Here is a 20,036-nt window from a genome sequence, read left to right as displayed (position 1 = left end):
CCGTTAGTTATAGTTAGATCAGATTTTGTATAAGTGGAATCTGAGCCTAACTATAACGTTCCTGTAACCTTTGTTTTTATAGTGAATAATAGATCTATCTATAGATCTATCCACTCTCCATATTCACTTGAGCAACAAAAAATGGCCAGAGACACTGCACGGCTTGAAATCCGAAGAGACAACCATTGCAAGAAGGACTGAGAGTATAGGGATCCTTTGTTTGTTTATTTACATATATTTTTAAATCACCTACTGGCAGTTGCCATTAGGTAGGAGGACCCCAAACAACTTTTCCTCAAGTAATTTCCCATAGGAATTTTGAACGTGACTCTAGCCCGAACTGCTGAATGGAATTACACCAAATTTGGCAGAAAGCATGCTCTCGTAATTTGTTTTAAATCTGTTCAGTAGTTTTTAAGAAAAACAAATATGTATATATAGAGACGCAGAGGGTCTGCAGATCCGACAATTCTCATAGTGAGATCTGATTGGCTGCCAACACTACTACTAGAAAGTAGTGGTAGGCATCTTGGGACTCAGGACTTGGCCCGACTCACAAAAAAAACTGGAAAAAAATGCAATGGGGCAGGGTAGGAATACTCTGACCCCCTAGGACTGGTTGCGGGGGCCCCCAGGTAACCGTGTTTGGGCAAAAATGTTTAGATTTAAATTTTTCTCTGAATTTCCAGAGGATCTGTGGCCAAATCAAAAAAAAATAAACAAGTACAGTCTCCTGTGCTTGTTTTCTTTAATTCCCTGGGCGGGTAAGGTCCCATGTTTTTTTTTTTTACAGAGTTTTATATAGCGCGAACTGGACCCGAATCGGGTATCAAAGCGCTTTACATAGCACCAGTTGTATTACTTGAGGGCACATTCATTTTTGTATATGCATATAGGTCAGGGGCGTACGTGGCCCACTTCCCAAGGATGAGCCACCCCTGATGTCCCCATTTCTCGGTGCCCAGCTTTATAAAATATTGAGAGGGCAGCACATAGGCCCCTTACCGTTTTCAGCCTCGGACCCCATCTTCTGGGGTACAGATATAGGTAAGAAGGGTGAGGGGGCACGCAGACCCCCTCCCCGGGCTGATTGAAGCCCTAGAGACCCCATTCCCCATGGCCCGGCCCTGTTACTAATGGGGAGTAACTATACCTTGTGCTTTAAGGCAACTAGAACTCACAAGGTCACCATGCACCTCACATTTTACTTCACTCGTGACATCTTCTCTGACATTATTGATAAGAGCAGTGCAACTTTTGCTGTCAAATTGTTGATGAGATAACAGTTCATGGCGGGATTGAATTATAATTACCTTAGGCACAAGTTATAGTTACCTGAGATGAATCGAGCTATAACTGCGGAATTTCTATGGTTTTGAGTGTGGAAAATCTGAACCTAACTGTAACCTCCCTATAACCTTTGGTTTTTAATGTATATTTATATACCCAATCTACCTTTACCTAAAGCTCTCCCATTTAGTAATAACTATTACCTGTTTTCCAGTCACTCACTCCCATCCCTACTACGGGTAGTAAAAAATTATAGTTGTATGTGTGGGGCAAAGATCTCGTAGTAAAGATAAGAAAGGTGGAGGCAGAGGTCTTCAGACAAAGGTTTTGGGATAAGCATTTTGCAGTATGTTTTTGTTTGTGAATACGTTCCTGATTGATTCTGTAATCACATGTATGAAATTTACTTTTTCTTCCAGTTAACACTCCTGCAGGAACTAGCCATTGTACATTGTATGTATACTACCATCACTCAAAGGGAGGTGACAATGAGCAACATGTTGGTGACTGCTGACACTCTGGATAGCATCTTGACGGACTCGGTAAGCAACAGGTTCTCACCGACAGATGGTCATCGTTCACTCAGTCTTGGAAAACCTCAGAATCTTCAGGGCAAAGCAGAATTACATCTGATCATTCAGTCAGAACTTTGATATTCCAGATAGTTCCATCATGATCTGCAGCCGGTATGGAAACTAGCAGTGTTGCGATTGAATGGTTAACAGGGTTATACAGATGGTTCTCTCAGAGTATCTGAAACAATTTGCACAGGATGATTAATTTGTTGCCACAATGGATGTGAGTAGAGAGCCTGGCAAAAGTAGTGCATGGGAGACGCAATGGGGCACACAAAAAAACAAGATATTACTGACATGAAAAAGTCTAATCAGTTACCCAAAGGAAATAGAAGGGATTTTGTTGGATTGGGGATATCATGGGAGCTACAAGAAATATAGCAGCTCTTATAACGAGAACACTGTCTTAGTTTTAAAGTGGGTGGGAATGTAGAAATCAACAGAACTATATATCAGAATATTACATATAGAATATCATTTGACAGAGGCAAGATGGCGGCCGTCAGCTCAGTCGTGTGAGCTGGTAGCTCCTGTCCTCCTACACCTGTGAGAAAGATGTGCTGTGGATAGTGAGAGGACGAGAGGGTGAAAGTGGGTCTGAGCACTTACCGAGGTGTGCAAAGCTCAGTCGTGCTACTAACTATTGGCATGTTCAGGTTTGCTGCGACAGCTATTTTTCATTATCTCAGCAAAATCCGATTTGGATACATTGTAGCCGCAAGGGGCCGGGTAGACGCCGAGAAGCAGCAACTGTTGCAGGCAAAACTACTGGAGAGTTGAGAACAGGATATCACACCGATAATGCCGCCTAAAGGAGCTAGAGGGAAAGCCCAGGTCTTGGCTGATGGTGCTACTGCTGCTGCTACAGTGGCAGCCGTTGGAACTGTCTCCAGAACGGTAGGAAAAACCGCGGAGCCGCTGAGCCGTAAGAAAGCCTCTACTCTCAATGGTAAAACAAATAAGGGCAAGAGCTATGTCGTGGTAACTCTACGGGCATGGTCAGTCCTGCAAAATGCACTATCCCGCAAATGTTCTCACAAGGCAAAGGTGGGAAGAGTGGAAAAACGGGGATCCAGGGTATTCCGAATCCCCAAACAGACAAGCTCCTAGGAACATTGGGTGTTGAAGCTGTTGTTGGTCCCCCCGGTCACCATGAAGGAAAGTTCAGGTGCTCAGCAGATTTCTCTGTATGCAGCTGTTGCCGTGGACAATTTAATATCTGGCAGCAATATGGATCTGGCTAACGGAGCTGGTAAAAAGGATGGGCGCAATCCTGCAGGAGTGAACAACAGTGGGGTGAACCCCTGGAACTGGGTTGCCAAGATACTGAACCAGTTGTACCACAGAAGCTTTGTAATGGTAATAACATTGTGGTTAGAAGCGAAAATGGCTCGGTTGGCTTGGCTGGGGCTCTTAATGGGACAGAGTCACCCAGTCTAGATTCACTAACAAAGGAGGCGGACTTGGTAGATCTTGTGGATAAGTTCTTGTCATTATCAGATCATTCGGATATATCCAGTGAGGAGATGATGAGAAATGGGAAAACGCATATGGCTCAACATTGGGATGAACTGAGTGAGCATAGTACTACACCCCCTGAGGATACAAGAAGGGATTCATCGGAGGGAAGCCCCCAGACAATGCGGAAGAAAAGGGCTTTAACAGAGGAGTCTTGCTACTTTGCCAATTCCACTTTACCGGTGCAAAATTCAATGGTTAGAACCCCGGATAAATCTGACCCCTCTATGGTGCGAAGAACACTAGAGCCATCAGAAGAGGTATCCTTGAGTCTTATATATCAAACAGTAATGACTCACAGGGAGGAAATACGATTAGAAAGCCATAGGACACAGAATGTCTGTCGTAAATTACAAAATTCAGTACGGCGCATCGCCAAGACTTGCTCAGAGTTTACTGCAAGAATTACCGAGGCAGAAGCCAGTATTTCGTATTTGGAGGATAAACTAGCTTCACAAAAGACGATGAATGAGACTTTACGTGCAGTGAAGGATGATATGCTATGGAAACTTATTGATTTGGAGAACAGAGCTCGGCGGAACAATCTGTGAGTCTTTCAAATTCCTGAGGGGGTTGAAGGACAGGACCCTCGTAAATGTATTATTGAATTGTTTACTGAGGCGATTCCAGAATGAACTCAATGGTACTGGCAGACAGAGGATTCAAAAGGCTCACTGTTTTCCCTTTTCTGTCCGGGCCCGGCCAGGTCAGTCGGCGGAAGTGGTTAAACCAAGGGCCATACTGATTTAATTTAACAACTTTTGGCACGAGAAGCAGTTTCCGATCTGGTCCGCCCCAATAGGAAAAGAGTTGGCAAGGGGGTTGAATTTTTTGTTAGGCCAGATTACGGCCATCAGACGGTAGAGAAACGCTGGCAATTACCTCAGCTTATTCTACCATTTCAAACTAAGGGGGCCGAAGCTTTCTTACTACAACCAGCCAAACTTAAAATCATCCATAAAGGGAATACTAGGTTTTTCACCTCTGAAATTTTGGCGAAAGAGTTTCTGCAAACCCTCAAAGAAGGATAAGGAGGGATTAGGCTTATAGAATTCTTATCAAATTTGCAGCTTCCTTTTGTGCTCTTATGCTTAATTATTTGCATAACTCTTGTTTATGAAGTTGCATACCCCCCAGCTGTTGCAACAGGTTATGTCATGGGGGAGGAGAATGAGTATGCGTACTGTCTGTGGCCTATTGATCTGTAGGTTAATGTTTTTTTTATGTTAGGTTCAATTGTTGGGGGACTTCACAGGTGTGGGAGGCACATTTGGGTGTAGGGAGCATGTCACCGCTAGGACTAACAGTCCTAAAGCCTCAAGGTAGTGGGGCTGTGGGGTGTGCTGTTGGGGTGGTGTTGGGGGGAGGGTGGTGGAGAGGGTAAGGAGGAGGGTGGGGGGTAAAAGTAAAAGAAAAAAGAAGATTCATAGCAGCAAAGAAAAGTACAGAGGGTTAAAAAGATTTGCGTATAGGCCTGTAGGTATGGCAACCTTGAATTTATGGCAAATTTAGGCCTTCGAATATGCACACTGAATGTGTGCGGGTTAAATAATTATAATAAAAGGCAGAGGGTCTCCAGAGAGCTTCGGGTGATTCAGCCCGATGTGGTGTATCTGCAAGAGACGCATATTCCATGGGCAAAACGTAAGGTTTTAGCAGAACTAGGCTACACAGTATTAGTAACCTCAAGGCAGTCAAACATAATAAGAGGGGTGACGATTTTAGCAAGACCTTTTATTCAAGCTACTGGGCATATTTTGGCAGATATGTTTGGACGTTGGGCCATAGTGGAATGTAGGACAGGGGGGGTTATATTTATCCTCTGTACAATATACCGCTCTAACCTTGATGAAGCCCCAATATTGGAATATTTGAATGGGGAGCTTGCTACATGACCCATTCTGTTATTCTTGTGTGGGGATCTTAATATAAATTTGACCTCTGAAGCTTTTCAAAATTGGGGGCGAAACTTTAAAGGTAGGAAACCCCGGGTCATCAAGGCTCTATTTCAATTACTAACTGATCATGGGCTATTGGATGTGTGGAACAGCTTGCATAGGCAAGACCCAGGATATACATTTTATTCACAGCCCCACAACAGGCTTGTACGTCTTGATTATTGTTTTGTACCTACATCAGTGTTCACTGGGCTGAAAATCTGTGTATACCCAAGGGTGACCTTGGACCATGCACTTGTGGTAGTTGAAATCCTGGCACTTGCTCGGTGTGTAGCCCCGAGAAAGTTTACATTTGACAGGAAGCATTTGATGGATGAAAAATGTATTGAACACATGAAGGTGTGGATAAAGGAATTTTGGCAAACTAATAGACACTCCGCGTCCTGAGGGACTGCACTCCGCGTCCTGAGGGACTGTATGGGATACATCCAAAGCTGGATTTAGAGGAGAAACACAGAGCCTTGGGTATTTAAAATGTAAATTAGTGAAACAGGCATTGCAGGTTTTTTATGATGACCTTAAGATTGTCGAAGAGGAATTAGTTAATGGGTTAGCTGTAGGATATAACACCACACCACTTCAGAATAATCTAGCGAGATGTAAGGCCAAAATTAATCTAGAATGGAGCAAGGAGAGCGCCATAAAATATCAAACATATAGAAAAGAGTGTCATGAGTATGGCGAGGCCACTGGCCGATGTTTAGCCTAGAAATTGCAAATATAAGAGGACGAACAAAGAACGGCTGGGGTTATTGTGTCTGATCCCTAGGAAATTCTTATAGTGTTTCATGATTTTTATACAGAATTATATACAGAGAACGATACTGGGGGCCTTTCTCTGACAGATATGGGACTTCCAGCCACTTTATGGGGCCAGTTGGCTCAACGGACGTTGAACCTATTAGGATGGGGGAATTAGAGCAGGCCATAAATACTCTTGCAGTAGGGAAAGCTGCGGGACCAGACAGACCCCTCTTGGAAGTATTTAAATTCTTTTTTCAGGAGCTAAAAAATTATATGCTTAAAGTTTATCAAACTTCACAAAAAGGGGAGATTCCACGAACCTGGTCCGAGGCCAATATTTGTGTGTTGAAAAAGTGGAAACCATCTGAATTACCGGGGTCTTATCGGCCAATCTCTCTTCTTAATGCTGACTGTAAAATATATACAAAAATCTTGGCCACACGGTTGGCAAAAATTATACCATCAATAGTATTGTTAAAACAACACAGCTTTATACCTGGGAGAGGGACCGTAGACCATGTGCGTAGAGTAATTACTCTCCAAGATATCGCACAGGTAGAATCTCGAGAACTTGGCCTTATTTTACTCAATGTCGAAAAGGCGCTCGACCGGGTTTTGGGGCATTTTCTCTGATGGGGACTGCAACACATGGGTTTTGGGCAGGGCTATATACGTGCTTTAAACGCCCTTTATCATCTCCACTCAGTGAAAATTTGCTCAATGGGATATCTTTCAGAGACCATCGCGATTTCTAGAGGCACACAACAAGGCTGTCCTTTTTCACCACTTTTATCTGCGCTGTATATTAACCCTTTTATTCTTATGCTAGAACAAAGTAGAACGATTTTGCCTTGTATAGTACAACAAGAACAGTATTCTGTAATGGCTTATGCCAATGATATAGCGATTGTTACTTGTAATCCCTGTCTCGCTATACCTGAAATAGAATCCCTGGCACAGACTTTTGGGGCAGTTTCTGGGTATAAACTTAATACTGCTAAAACTCAAATTTTATGTACAAGTCAAGCAATGGATGGGGATGCTAGGTGTGTTAAGGAAGCTATCTATCTGGGTATTAAGATCCGTACCTCTGTTAAAGAGATCATTGAGGTTAATTGGGGCGATATTATTTGGGGAGTAAAACGCTCACTTGAAAGGTAGGAGAATTTCCATCTGTCATTAGTGGCAGAGCTAACGTTCTGAAAATGAATGTCTTACAGCGAGTTATGTATTTTTTTTAGGGCTTTGCCCCTGGAGGTATCCTATAAACAAATTCAATATTTACATATTTACAATCTCTCTGTACTAAGTTTATGTGGGCCCCTTGGAAACCTCGTAGGGCTGCTCGATATATGACTCCTTCTTGAGAAAGAGGAGGATGGTCTATCCCTGACTTTGCTTTGTATTACTATTCCTGTATTTTGGTTAATGCACGTATTTTACTTACTGGAGAAGAGATTAGTAATCTGTCCGAAGCCCCTCAATTTATCAGATGATTCTAGGGTCAAAGGTCAAGCATTGCCTATTCAAAACAGTGGACAGCAGTTATTTTAAAAGAACGCACTTCAAGGTATTAAATGCTGTGTTTAAAGTCTGGAAGACTGTACGGAAAAGCTTCGAAATTCCAGTACTTTCCATGTAGACCCCCACTAATGCCACAGGAGTGCTGCCCCCGATCTTCTGGGACCAGGTGGCCTTAGGCTTGAGAAGGAAGGGGATTACTTGACTTGGCGACTTATATCATGATGATGGGAGATTACACTTATTTGCGGAGTTGGCAGATAAATTCCATCTACCCACAACTCAATTTTTTAAATACTTACAAGTAAGGGACTTTCTGGGAAAACACCCTATTTGCATTTTGAAGTTTAAAATTGTAGAACCTATTAGACAGCAGGGAAACATCGAGCTAATTTATAAAACACGGTTAGAGGGCAGGACGGATGATCTAGAAAAATATAATATGAGATGGAGAACTTGGTTGGGAAACCCCAAAATCTCATTGGAAAAATCCATTGATTTGACAGGGAGGATCTTTCCTGCAGCCAGCCTTAAAAGTCAACATTATAAAATGTTATTCAATTTGTATCATACCCCTCTTAAAATGATGAAGTGGGGGGGTCAGCCTGGTGGGAAGTGTTGCCGCTGTGGAAAGGATAGTGCAGACATTGTGCACGTGTTTTTTACATGTGCGGTATTGGACTCTCTGATAGAATCTATAGAGAGATTTTTGTCAGAAATAACCGGGAACTGCGTTAAAATTTCTCAGTCTATGATGTTGCTTGGTATTGGGGAAGATTTCCGCCAGGGGCAGCTACTATATGAACACCGTTATCCTATTTTTATGCCACGGTGGTTGCTCAGTTGGCAATTGCCTCACTTTGGCTACTGCAAGAGGCTCCACCCTTTGAGATGTGGCGGGCCAAGTTTCTCAATGAGTACCACATGGAATACAGTTTATATTGTGTTAAAGGATATAGAAAAAGGAGATTAGGGTTAATGATTTGGGGGTGGTGAGGGAGTATATGACGGGGTAATTAAGTCTATAATGTATCATATATTTAGTACCTCATGTTAACTTGATGTTGAGGGCATTGGTTAGGATTGGGGCTGAAAATGGGCAATGATGGAAGTCTTGATGTATGTGTTCAGTTGTGTATTATTTATTTTGCTGCTATGGAATTCTAATAACATTTAAAAAAGTTGATCATTTGACATAAATATCATGTCCTAAATGTGGCAATAATGTTTATGAACAATGTTTAGTACAGGGTATTATGTCAGTCAATATTCTGACCATGCTATTCAGGTACAACACCTTCAATAGAATTTGACAAAGGATGACAGATTTAATAAAATAAGGGCTGTTAGCAGGAAAATCAGTAGCGCTCAGACAGGCTGATGTACCGTATGAAAATCCAGTATGTATGGCCACATGTTGACCTTGCACTTGGGGCCGTTCATTGAAGGCAGAGCAGAAAAACTCTATGTACAGTACTGCATTGACACCAGCTGCAACTGTGTCATAACATTATGTCAGATGGACCTATATGATAGATTAGGTGCTAGTTCAGCTGTGTCTGCAGCAAGAAGTTATATTTGATTTCACAGAGTTTGAAATTCAGCCATAGTATTTCTATTTCAATTAAACGGCAAACACTTAATGTAACACTGTATCCATACACATTATTTTTACAATGGCCTTATTAACTAAGTAAGTTTAAGTAAGTCAGTTTTATTTGTAAAGTGCATAGTTAATTAAAACCATTGCACAGATAAAAAAGTAATTAACTATAAAATATGGCATGTTCCAAACAGTTTTGTTAAGTACACATTGGTTTCTCATGTATTTCCATTAAGAATTATTTAGGAAGGAGTAAAATGCAATGTGCTGATCTTTTTAACTACCATCTCTGATACTATTGTGGGTGCAATATTCAATTATTCCCTTTTAAAAGTTTTAGTAAGGAGTTTCTCTGCTGTTAGCACTCAAAAGACAACAGTTCATTTTTTGTTATCTAATGTTTGAATGTTATGTTTTTTATCATTCCAGGTTCTTTAGTTTGGTATAATAGTACTTTAGAGTTGATAGTGATGAATTACTATATTGATATTAGTGTGTTCTGAGGAAGAAAGAAATAGTGTGCCTTAAATGGTCTGCCTGTAGAAAATGAATGTACTGAACATCATTATGCAATGCACATTAGGGTAAGCATGACACTCTCATACTTTTGTAGGGATATCTGACATCACCAGCTAAACTATAACCTGCATCTACACTGCACTTCCATACCACACCTTCACTACCTACATCGTACATGAAACCTACATCCCAATGTTTGCTGTTCTACACTCCTGCATCACAAAATACATCAGTTACAACTAGCTAGCATATACTTCTTTCCCCATCACATGCATCCTAGAGTTCAATAAGCACTCTTTAAATCAGGAGTCTCAAACCTTTCCTGAGCTACTGTCTAATATAGGAATTTTATAAATGCACACAGAGACCAAATAACTTAAACACTGCCCCTAGAGTACCCTTAAATTCTTCAATCCAGATACAGGGAGCATAAAGTATTAATAGAACAGGAGTTGTAACGCAAAGGTTTACAATTGGGGTCCCTGAGGATCAGTGTTGTCCCTTTGCTCTTGAAACACCTAAAGAGAGAGAAAGAGAGACTAGCATGAGAGAGGAAGATAAAGAAAACAAAAAGAAAGAATGACAAAATAAAGAAAGAAATCAGGAAAGAAAAACAGAAAGAAAGGAAGAAAGAAAGAAAGAAAGAAATAAAGAAAGAAAGAAAAAATAAAGAAAGAAAGAGAAATATAAGAAAAGAAATAACAAAATAAAGGAAAAAAACAACGAGGACAAAATACCCAGAGAAAAGAGTCAAATGCAGGAAATGAAGGAAGAAAGCAATTAAGAAGACAAGAAAGACGAAGAAACAAACTAGGAAAGGAATGAATGAAAATACAGGAAGAAAGAAGGAATGGTAAAAAAGAAGTAGGCGAAAGAATGAAGAGCACAAAAGAGAAAGAATAAAGGTAAAAGGTGAGAGAAAGAAAAAGACAGCGAGAAAACAATGGAAGGAAAGAAAGAAAAAAATAAGAAAAAGAAAGTAGAAGAAAAAAGAAGGGAGAAGATCAGGTCAGAGGTGGAATTAAGAAAAGATCCTTGTGGATGAAGAAAGGAGAAAAAGAAAGAAACAGAACAATGAGTAATAACACCAAAAGGAGAAATACAGAAAAAGAATAACAGAGGAGGGAAGATGAAGGCAGAGAAAACAGATAAGACTGAACAAAAGAAGGGAGATAAGGGAACAATCAGAGAAAGAAAGACATTGAGAAAGATGGAGATAGGACAAAAGAAAAGAAGGAGAGAAGGAGGAAACTTAAGTAAGAGTAGAAGAAAGAATAATAAACAAAGAAACAAGAAAAACAGAAATTGAAGAAAAAAGAAAAAAATGAAAGAAGAAAGGAAAGAATTACTCAGAGACACAACATTGAAAAAGAGAAAAAAGAAATAGTAAGAAAGAAATAAAGAACTGGAAAATGGAGAAAAAAATTGAAAATAGAGGTTGAAATGAGAAAAAAAGACAGAAAAATATCAAGACGAATATTAAGCCAATAAGAAAAAAAGAAAGAGAACTGAAAAAGAATGCACAACAAAGGAGGGAAGGAAAGAGATAGTGTAAACAAATAGGAGGAAGCGGGAAAGAGGGAAAAATAAAGAAAGGACAGCAAGAAAGAGAGAATAAAATACATTGAGAAATGAAAGAGAGACATAAAACCAAGGAAAACAGAAAGACATGTAAAACGAGGCTAGAAAGAAATAGAAAAAGAAGAAATTATTTTCAGAAAAGGGTAGTCTGCATCCTCAAGCACTGTCAGTGTTTGAGTAAATCATAGGAACGGGAGCTGTGTTTTAAATAGCTATGTTATCAGGTGGGCACCTGTATATTCTCAAGCTTGTTGACAGGCAATTATCATATGCGCTCTACTCAATGGCAATCTGCGAGCTACTAGCAACATGTAATTGATTAGTTGGAGACCATTACTTTTAATCCACCAACACGCCACTGCCTACTCTTTAAGTCTCTATTACTTCTGTACCTACATTCCTCCTCCTTCTTTGCCCTACATTAACACCTGCACCAGACATCCTATAATTAAATTTTTTTTTTGTACATATTTTATTAGGTTTTCATTCAATGCACAAAGAATTCACCGATACATTCAACTTCATTACCTTAGTCTCGCAACACTTGACCAATAATGGTATCCCCATCCAGATTTTGCCTCGCCCCGCCAAGTCTGTGTTAGTCCATCCATTTGTTCAACATATAGAGTGAGGCCTTTCTAATAGCAAGAGTTATATCCCAGTGAACCCGAGACAGGGCTAAATTGTGTTGCTCTTAGCCTATTCAGGCACTGTCAGCCTCTATGTTTCAGCACGGATAATAACGAACAAACCCCCCCTTCAACTCAAACTCCTTGCTCTCTAACCCCCCGAACCCTACCACCCCCCTCCCCTCAGACATGTCGCTTTCCCTAGCCGCGCATGTAATGCTCATAATGTGTTCTGCATACTCCACCCTAGTCCTATGTCAGTAGCCCACATCTCCGCCGGAGGGACACTCCCACTTCCACACTCGCTCCTCCCATTCTCTCAACTCACTACCTGTTGTTGCAGTCACATATAATAAAGAGGGCACCCATAGCCGGCGAGGTCAGTCATCATCCTCAGTCGGATTCTTGAGCAAATCCACCAACGCCACCCAGGCTCTCATCAACATTGCCTCAGGACCCATAGATCCCTGGATACCTCACATTCCCGCATCGGGAGCTGTAGCAAAATCCGACTCAAGTGACGTAGCTCTAGTTCCCTTCTTCTCTGGTTTCTCTCCATTGCCAGCTTCCCTGCCAGCCGTTGTGTGAACCATTGGAACTAGGCCCCATTGTAGTAAGCCTCAAAATCCGGCACTGCAAAGCCTCCCTCCCGACGCGGGCGCATCATGGACGGCAGAGCCACTCTTCTTCGTCTCGTTCTCCACAGGAAGCTCGAAACCATGGAGTTGAATTGGGCAAAGCACTTTCCAGGTATTCAAATCAGCAGGGTAACAAAGTAATAAAGTAAATGGAGGGTTATAATTTTTAATAATGCCACACGCCCCGCAACCGACAAAGGCAGGGAGTTCCAGAAGCCAAGGTTACTCCTGGTGGAGCGCAGAGCCCTCCCTATGTTACCCTCAAATAAATCAACGGCCTCGTGGTAAATTCTAACCCCCAGATCAGACATCCTATAACTTATACCTACATACTGACCAACAACTCCTGCACCACCACTGTCACTCTCAATACCTGCCAAATCATAGGTCTCACAAACTTTACTCTATACAGCTTATCTCAAACATAAACACAGCATCCCACACCGATACCCATAAAAAATGCAACAATAAAACTGTTCTGCTTTATCTCTGATTCTATTGCAAAATAATGGTATACTTGGTTGTGATTTTTGTAACTATTAAATAATTTTTTTGCATATTGTGTTCAGAGGTTTTGAATTATGAATACATCTAACACACCTTATACATTAGAAAAACATTAATCTGGTCAAACGGAAAAAGTCATAAAATATCAAATGTTATCCACATTTTTTCTGCACATTGACAGTAAAAGAAAGAGAGGTTTATTTCACAACTAACGGCAAAAGAAAGCTGTAAATACATAGATCAATTAAAAAGTAAATGAGCATTCATCAAAGTAAATATTTCTTTGTAACAATATGATGCTCAATATGTATCTAGAAGAGAAACCAGTGGATTTCAACGCAGGCCTAGGATTGTTTCACCTCTTTATATATTTTGCAGAGCCTTTAATAAGACTATAACAAACATTAGGCCCCTGATTTAGAGGTTGGCGTACAGGTTATACCGTTGCAAATATGACGGAGTACCCTGCCCTCCAAGCTTTTGTCCACCTGCCTTATTTACAGGTGGGCAGACTACAACTTTTCAATCAGTGGATTTCTTGATGGCTCAGTCGACCAAAGCCTAAAATGATTTTCTTTTGCCCATCACTGCAAAAAAAGTTGCCTGTGAGGGACAGGAAAAAACAATAATGACTTCCACACCTTGGGAGAAAACTCCCAGAGTGTGGAGGTCATGAATCTTTTGTTTTTCAGAAATTGCCGCTTCAGGGGTTTCTGAAAAAAAAAGTTAAAGTTAAATAGTTGGTGAACGGCTGTCAAACCGAGTATGGCCATCCACCAAACCTTTTGTACCTTGATGAAAACTGCTGTGACAGTGGTTCCTTTCAAAGTACAGAGATGATCGCTGGGCAAGAGGTCAGCTTGAAACATAACAACTCAAATACCATTGGGGTGGCGGACACAATGTCCTCTGACAACACCTTGAAAACTTTCACCTTGAAAAGATCAACGACCGCAACACCACCACCCTCCTGGACAACCTCGCCAACCTCGGACTTAAACAACTAGTCACTTCCCCCACCCACATCGCAGGTCACACACTCGACCCCATCTTCACCTCCAGCAATCATGTCTCCTTCAGCCACACTACGGATCTCCTCTGGACTGACCACAGCTGCGTTCACTTCACCTACAACAAGCCCAAACCCACCAACCACCTCCAACCAACTCTGCAAAGAAACTGGAACAAAATCTCCACCGACCAGATCTCCTCATCGCTCCTTCTAAACACCCCAGCCCACTCCTCGGACCCAAACCTAGCCGCCGCCAACTTCACCCTATGGTTATCCAACACCGCCAACACCTTAGCACCACTGAAAAAACGTCAAAGCAAACCTGGCAACAAGAAGGCCTCATGGTTCAACGATGATCTTAAGAAGTCCAAGAAACTCTGCCGCACCCTTGAAAAAGCGTGGAAAAAAGACCCAACCACCAGCACCAAGGACGCCTTCAAAAACGCCACCCGCACTCACCACCAACTAATCCGAAAGGCCAAGAAAACAGCATTCAAGGACCGACTTGACAACAACGCCCACAACAGCAAGGAACTTTTCAACATCGTCAAGGAGTTTTCCAATCCCTCGGCCAACTCCAACGACATCACCCCCTCTCAAGCCCTCTGCGACTCCCTAGCCTCATTCTTCCACAACAAGATTGCAGACGTCCACAACAGCTTCGACAACCAACCCGGAGCCCAACCCACCCAACCACATGCTGAACACTCTCCCCCCGCGAACACCCTTAACGACTGGAACCCAATCTCCACTGAGGACACCATCCGCCTAATGAACTCCATCCACTCAGGATCCCCCACAGACCCATGCCCTCACCACATCTTCAACAAAGCAAACTCCGTCATAGCACCGCACCTCCGAGACGTCATCAACTGCTCATTCAACTCCGCCACCTTTCCGGAAAACTGGAAACACGCTGAACTCACCGCCCTCCTGAAAAAACCCACAGCGGACCCCACCGAACTCAAAAATTACCGCCCCATCTCGCTCCTTCCATTCCCGGCCAAAGTAATCGAGAAAGCTGTCAACAACCAGCTCGCCGCTTTCCTCGAAGCCAACAAATCCCTCGACTCCTCACAATCTGGCTTCCGAGCAAAACACAGCACTGAGACAGCCCTCATCGCAGCAACACACGACATTCGAACTCTACTGGACAATGGAGACACAGTCGCCCTCATCCTCCTCGACCTCTCTGCAGCATTCGACACAGTCTGCCACAGCACCCTTTTACAACGCCTCAGCAACATCGGAATACATGGAAAAGCACTTGAATGGATCATCTCGTTCCTCACCGGAATAACCCAGAGAGTCCGCCTACCACCATTCAAGTCCGAGGCCACCGAAGTCATCTGTGGCGTACCACAAGGATCCTCTCTCAGCCCCACCCTCTTCAACGTATACATGAGCCCCCTCGCGACCATCGCCCGCCAACACAACCTCAACATCATCTCTTACGCGGATGACACTCAACTGATCCTTTCTCTCACCAAGGACCCCAGCACCGCCAAAACTAACCTACACGAAGGAATGAAAGAAGTTGCTGAATGGATGAAACACAGCCGTCTGAAACTGAACTCAGATAAAACAGAAGTCCTCATCCTAAGTACATCCCCCTCTGCATGGGACGACTCTTGGTGGCCGGAAGCCCTTGGAAAAGCACCCATCCCGACAGACCACGCACGGAACCTAGGCGTTATCCTGGATTCTTCACTTTCTATGAACAGACAAGTCAGCGCCGTATCCTCATCTTGCTTCAACATTCTTCGCATGCTCAAAAAAACATTTCGATGGATCCCCACCGAAACCAGGAAAACAGTCACCCATGCTCTGGTCACGAGCCGACTGGACTACGGAAACACCCTCTACGCAGGCACTACCGCTAAACTCCAAAAGAAACTCCAACGAATCCAAAACGCCTCAGCCAGAATCATATTAGACATCCCATGCAACGAACACATCTCTGGTCACCTGAAAGACCTCCACTGGCTTCCCGTCAATAAGAGGATCACTTTCCGACTGCTAACCCACGCACACAAATCACTCTACGACATCGGACCAGAATGCCTCAACTCAAGACTGTCCTTCTACACCCCCCCCCGCCAACTACGTTCCTCCAGCCAAGCCCTCGCCACTGTACCACGCATCAACAAGACCACCATGGGAGGCAGATCCTTCTCTTACCTGGCTGCTAAAACATGGAACTCACTCCCCACTCACCTTCGCCTCACCCAGAACCACCTAGCTTTCAGAAAGCAACTTAAAACATGGATATTTGACAAGTAATCCTCCCCCCCCTCCTGAGCGCCTTGAGACCCTCTGGGTATGTAGTGCGCTATATAAATTCTCTGACTTGACTTGACTTGACACCCTGGAGGACACTGCTTTGTCTGTCAAATACAACATCAGGCACCAAATTCCATATTTTCACTCCTAAAGAACTTCTGAAATATCTTAACAAAGGTAGCAATATTGTAACACCGAGAATCGGATTCTTCTTTACATACCACAGGTAGGCAAGGGCTGAGAACACAAAATAGAGTCAATCTGTATATAACAAACTAATAGATTCAAAGGTAAAGCTCTCTCATAGATCTTGATTTGTATTTTGTAGAATGAATTGCCTATTTTAGTACCTGATTTGCATACAGAAATGTGTGTGCATGTCTGTACTGGTTTGTGTGTGTAGTTGTTTATGTGTGTGAGAAACTGAAAGAAGAGAGAGTAAGAAAGGGGATGAGAGTTAGGGGCTGCACTCATTTAAAATCATGGACTAGATTGGCAAAAACCACAGGAGGTAGGTGGTGTTTATTTTGCAGCAGATTCTGCTAAGGCATGTGCTGGGCCTTCTGTAACAAGCATTGTACTTGCACCCATTTCACCCCCACACTGTGTCAAGATTCATTACACCATTTGCTAGGAGGCTAGGGCCCATACAAATGAGGGAACACTTTTGTCCAGGTGTTTCTGTCAAATTACTAAGCACTGGCAAAGGCGAACTGGATCGCAGAAGATGTCTAACTCTAAGGGAAGCGGTGCAAAGGTAGCACACCTACCAAGGCACACTTTGGGAGGTGCTACAGAGAGTCTCAGAAACCCAGTCATCCCCATGAAGTTGAAGTTAAGTAATATACCCACCTCCAAATGTGTTCCGATATGCTGGCAGTACATAACAGAACAGCAGCTTGGAAGTGCCACACATCTTTCACTGTTGCACCCTCTCTGGCATCTCAGACTTCAGTTCTTCACTAGCAAGGTCATGTTTTTATCAAGATATACAAGGAGATGAAACAACTGTAGACCTATTTCGTAATGCACCACATTGTTATTAGCATGTAGTTCATGTATTATACCATTACAGTACTGTTGATTTATTGACATTGTGCTTTATCATGTATTTCCATGTATTTTTATCTAAGACAGTCCATCCTAATTAGAGTGTTTAAAATACATTTGTGTTAGTCTTAAAATAGGTAAATATTTGTAAAAATAATCATTCAGCGTTTTTAAAGCCAGTTTACCTTCTGTTCCGCTCAAAAAGATATTGCAGTCTCTAAGGCCAGTATTGTGTTGAAAAGAGGTGAAATATTTCACAAACTCATACCCCTAGTACAGATATTTTATAAGTAGAAAACACTAAGGTAATCCAGGTCTAGAGAATAGCCAAATAGAATTAATTATTTCTGATGATATATGCCCCATGCCAATACAGAAAGTGACTCGGTCGAATAGCTCGCACCTCCCAGCCTGTACCAAGCAATACATTTGGTGCACATCCTAAATGGTATCAGTCACTTTTGGATACCTCTGCAGTGCAGAAAGACATTCATTTATAAAAAAAAAGAAAAGTCTTTTTGATGTGAAATTAAGAAAATACAAGAATTTCTGATATTTTGAAGGACTTATTTATTCATTCATTGGGGATATCAATATATTTATAATTTTATTATGACCCATTTTTATCCTGTAAACTTTCTTGCTGATAGGGGTCAAGAAATCTCAGGCTACAGCCTTATTTTAAATCTGTTTTGGTAACTGCTGGTTCTACTTGGTCTATTTCAAGGAGTGATTACATTGTTGTTATTTGCTCCGCTTCTATCTTATTGTTAATTGAGTCTTAGGGCCTGATTAGGAGTTTGGAGGACAGGTTTACTCCATAACAAACGAGAGGGATATCCCGTCCTCCGAATTACAGTTCCATTATATCCTATGGATGGAACATGTAATATGGTGGACAGGATATCCGTCACATTTGTGACGGCGTATCCTATCCGCCAAACTCATAATCAAGCCGTTATTGATTTGTTCAGGCATCTCCAGTTTCACAATATTCCCTCTATACCTGATCCATGGTACTTAATACTTGTTTTGGATTTGTTTTTCTCCTCTTGTTCGTCACAAATGTTTCAAATTACCAATATTTCCTATTTCTGCATATTTAGGAGAATGCGCCTGAACTTGAAAGGATGGCTTTAATGTGTCAAATTAGTCTTACCAAGTGGATACCACAGTCAATATCGTCTAAGATTGTAAATCTGTTTACGGTGCCTTCTATTCCAGAGGAGATTGTGTTTTGGGCCATTCATCAAATGTCAATTCAATACGGTAATTTTTTTTATTTTTTTTCATTTATTTTTTATTGAGAGTTCAAATATAACAATACAATATAGGAAACAGGACACAGTTGAAATCCAATTAATACAGTACGAGAAAGAAAAATACTAAAAACATTCATGCAATTTGTCATTTTAACATTTAAATTATAAAGTGCAGGGTTGTGTAAGAGCAAACAATCAATCGGCTGTCACTGATATTCAAAAGATTTTGTTAGAATTAAAACAGTATGTAGCATTTAAATACAATGAGCGTAATTTGAAAAAATGCTATGTTGTTGTCAAACACTGTGCTCTGTGGCAGTCTACTGGATTCTACATTCATTTTAGGTCTGTCTGCAAATAGTTTTATCTGTCTATGGCTCATGTCATCACAACACTCAAATACACAGAGTGGGCTCAGAACATGTTCTTTCAGTTCCCTTACTCTATTGTTCTTTCAGTTCCCTTACTCCATTGCTTGTTTAAAGTATTTCTACATTTTGTACAAAACCCATAACAGTATGGTGAATTTATGCATTTTACAGTGGTGATTGAGAATGACTCAATCACTAGCATTGCATATACAATGCAAATTGAAAGTGGAAAGAAGCCACAGGGTATATTTAAGTTATTTTCTACATATATTTCAAAGTGATTGTGGCATTCAGAATAGAGTCCCATGCCCATGCCTTTGCCATTTCAGCCCGCATAGTTAAAACAATTAATTTTTTAAGGAAGTGACAATTAATTGGAAGTAAATAAAACAGCACCACTATGTGTTGCAACCCCATGCCATAATGGTAATTCAAATAAGCTCTAGGACGAATACTTTCTGTACAGTGCTAATTAAAGAAACAAGCATCTCCGTGCTTATGCCATCAGAAGGCTTCAAAATATGGAACTCCAGCAAGAGGCCTTAGAAGTGAATGGTTGCATCTTAAATACAGGTCCACTGACAGCCACTTTTGAAAGATGCAAATGTATTGCTGCTATTTAGGTTTTATGTTCAAATGATACATATTGTTTTAGATTTGTTGAACTTTAGTAATTTCACATTGTAGATTCACATTTTAGCACCACATACCAGCACCAGATGTCCCTTACAGGTTTTGTTTCATTATGTCTCTTGAGGAAAAACTGTTAAAAACTGAAACAGCTCTACACCAACCAGCTACTTAACTATTAAGCCTTTATTTGTACAAGGATTTAGAATTTCTGTAAATGCAGCAAATCTGCTATAATGCCGAACTCCTTCATCACGTCATAAAAAGGTGCGAGTGAATCCTGGGAAAAGACAATATGAAACGTTCTTTACGCTTATTGCATTACTTTTTATGTTCTGCTGGGTG

The 20,036-nt window shown here is 41.5% G+C and overlaps 1 protein-coding gene across 1 annotated transcript in view; it reads left to right on the top strand.

Annotated features, from left to right (window-relative positions):
• Window positions 1–20,036, top strand: part of LOC147703341 (uncharacterized) — a 52,040-nt gene that overhangs the window by 30,561 nt on the left and 1,443 nt on the right. Inside the window, exons 4-5 of the mRNA XM_086931783.1 lie at window positions 1,710–1,832; window positions 18,535–18,697. Of these exons, the coding sequence (XP_086787909.1) occupies window positions 1,710–1,832; window positions 18,535–18,697 (286 nt within the window). The remainder of the gene's footprint in view (window positions 1–1,709; window positions 1,833–18,534; window positions 18,698–20,036) is intronic.

Source organism: Lissotriton vulgaris, chromosome 7 (assembly GCF_964263255.1).
Source record: "Lissotriton vulgaris chromosome 7, aLisVul1.2, whole genome shotgun sequence".
Classification (NCBI taxonomy): Eukaryota; Metazoa; Chordata; class Amphibia; order Caudata; family Salamandridae; genus Lissotriton; species Lissotriton vulgaris.
This window is presented reverse-complemented; position numbering and strand designations above follow the sequence as displayed.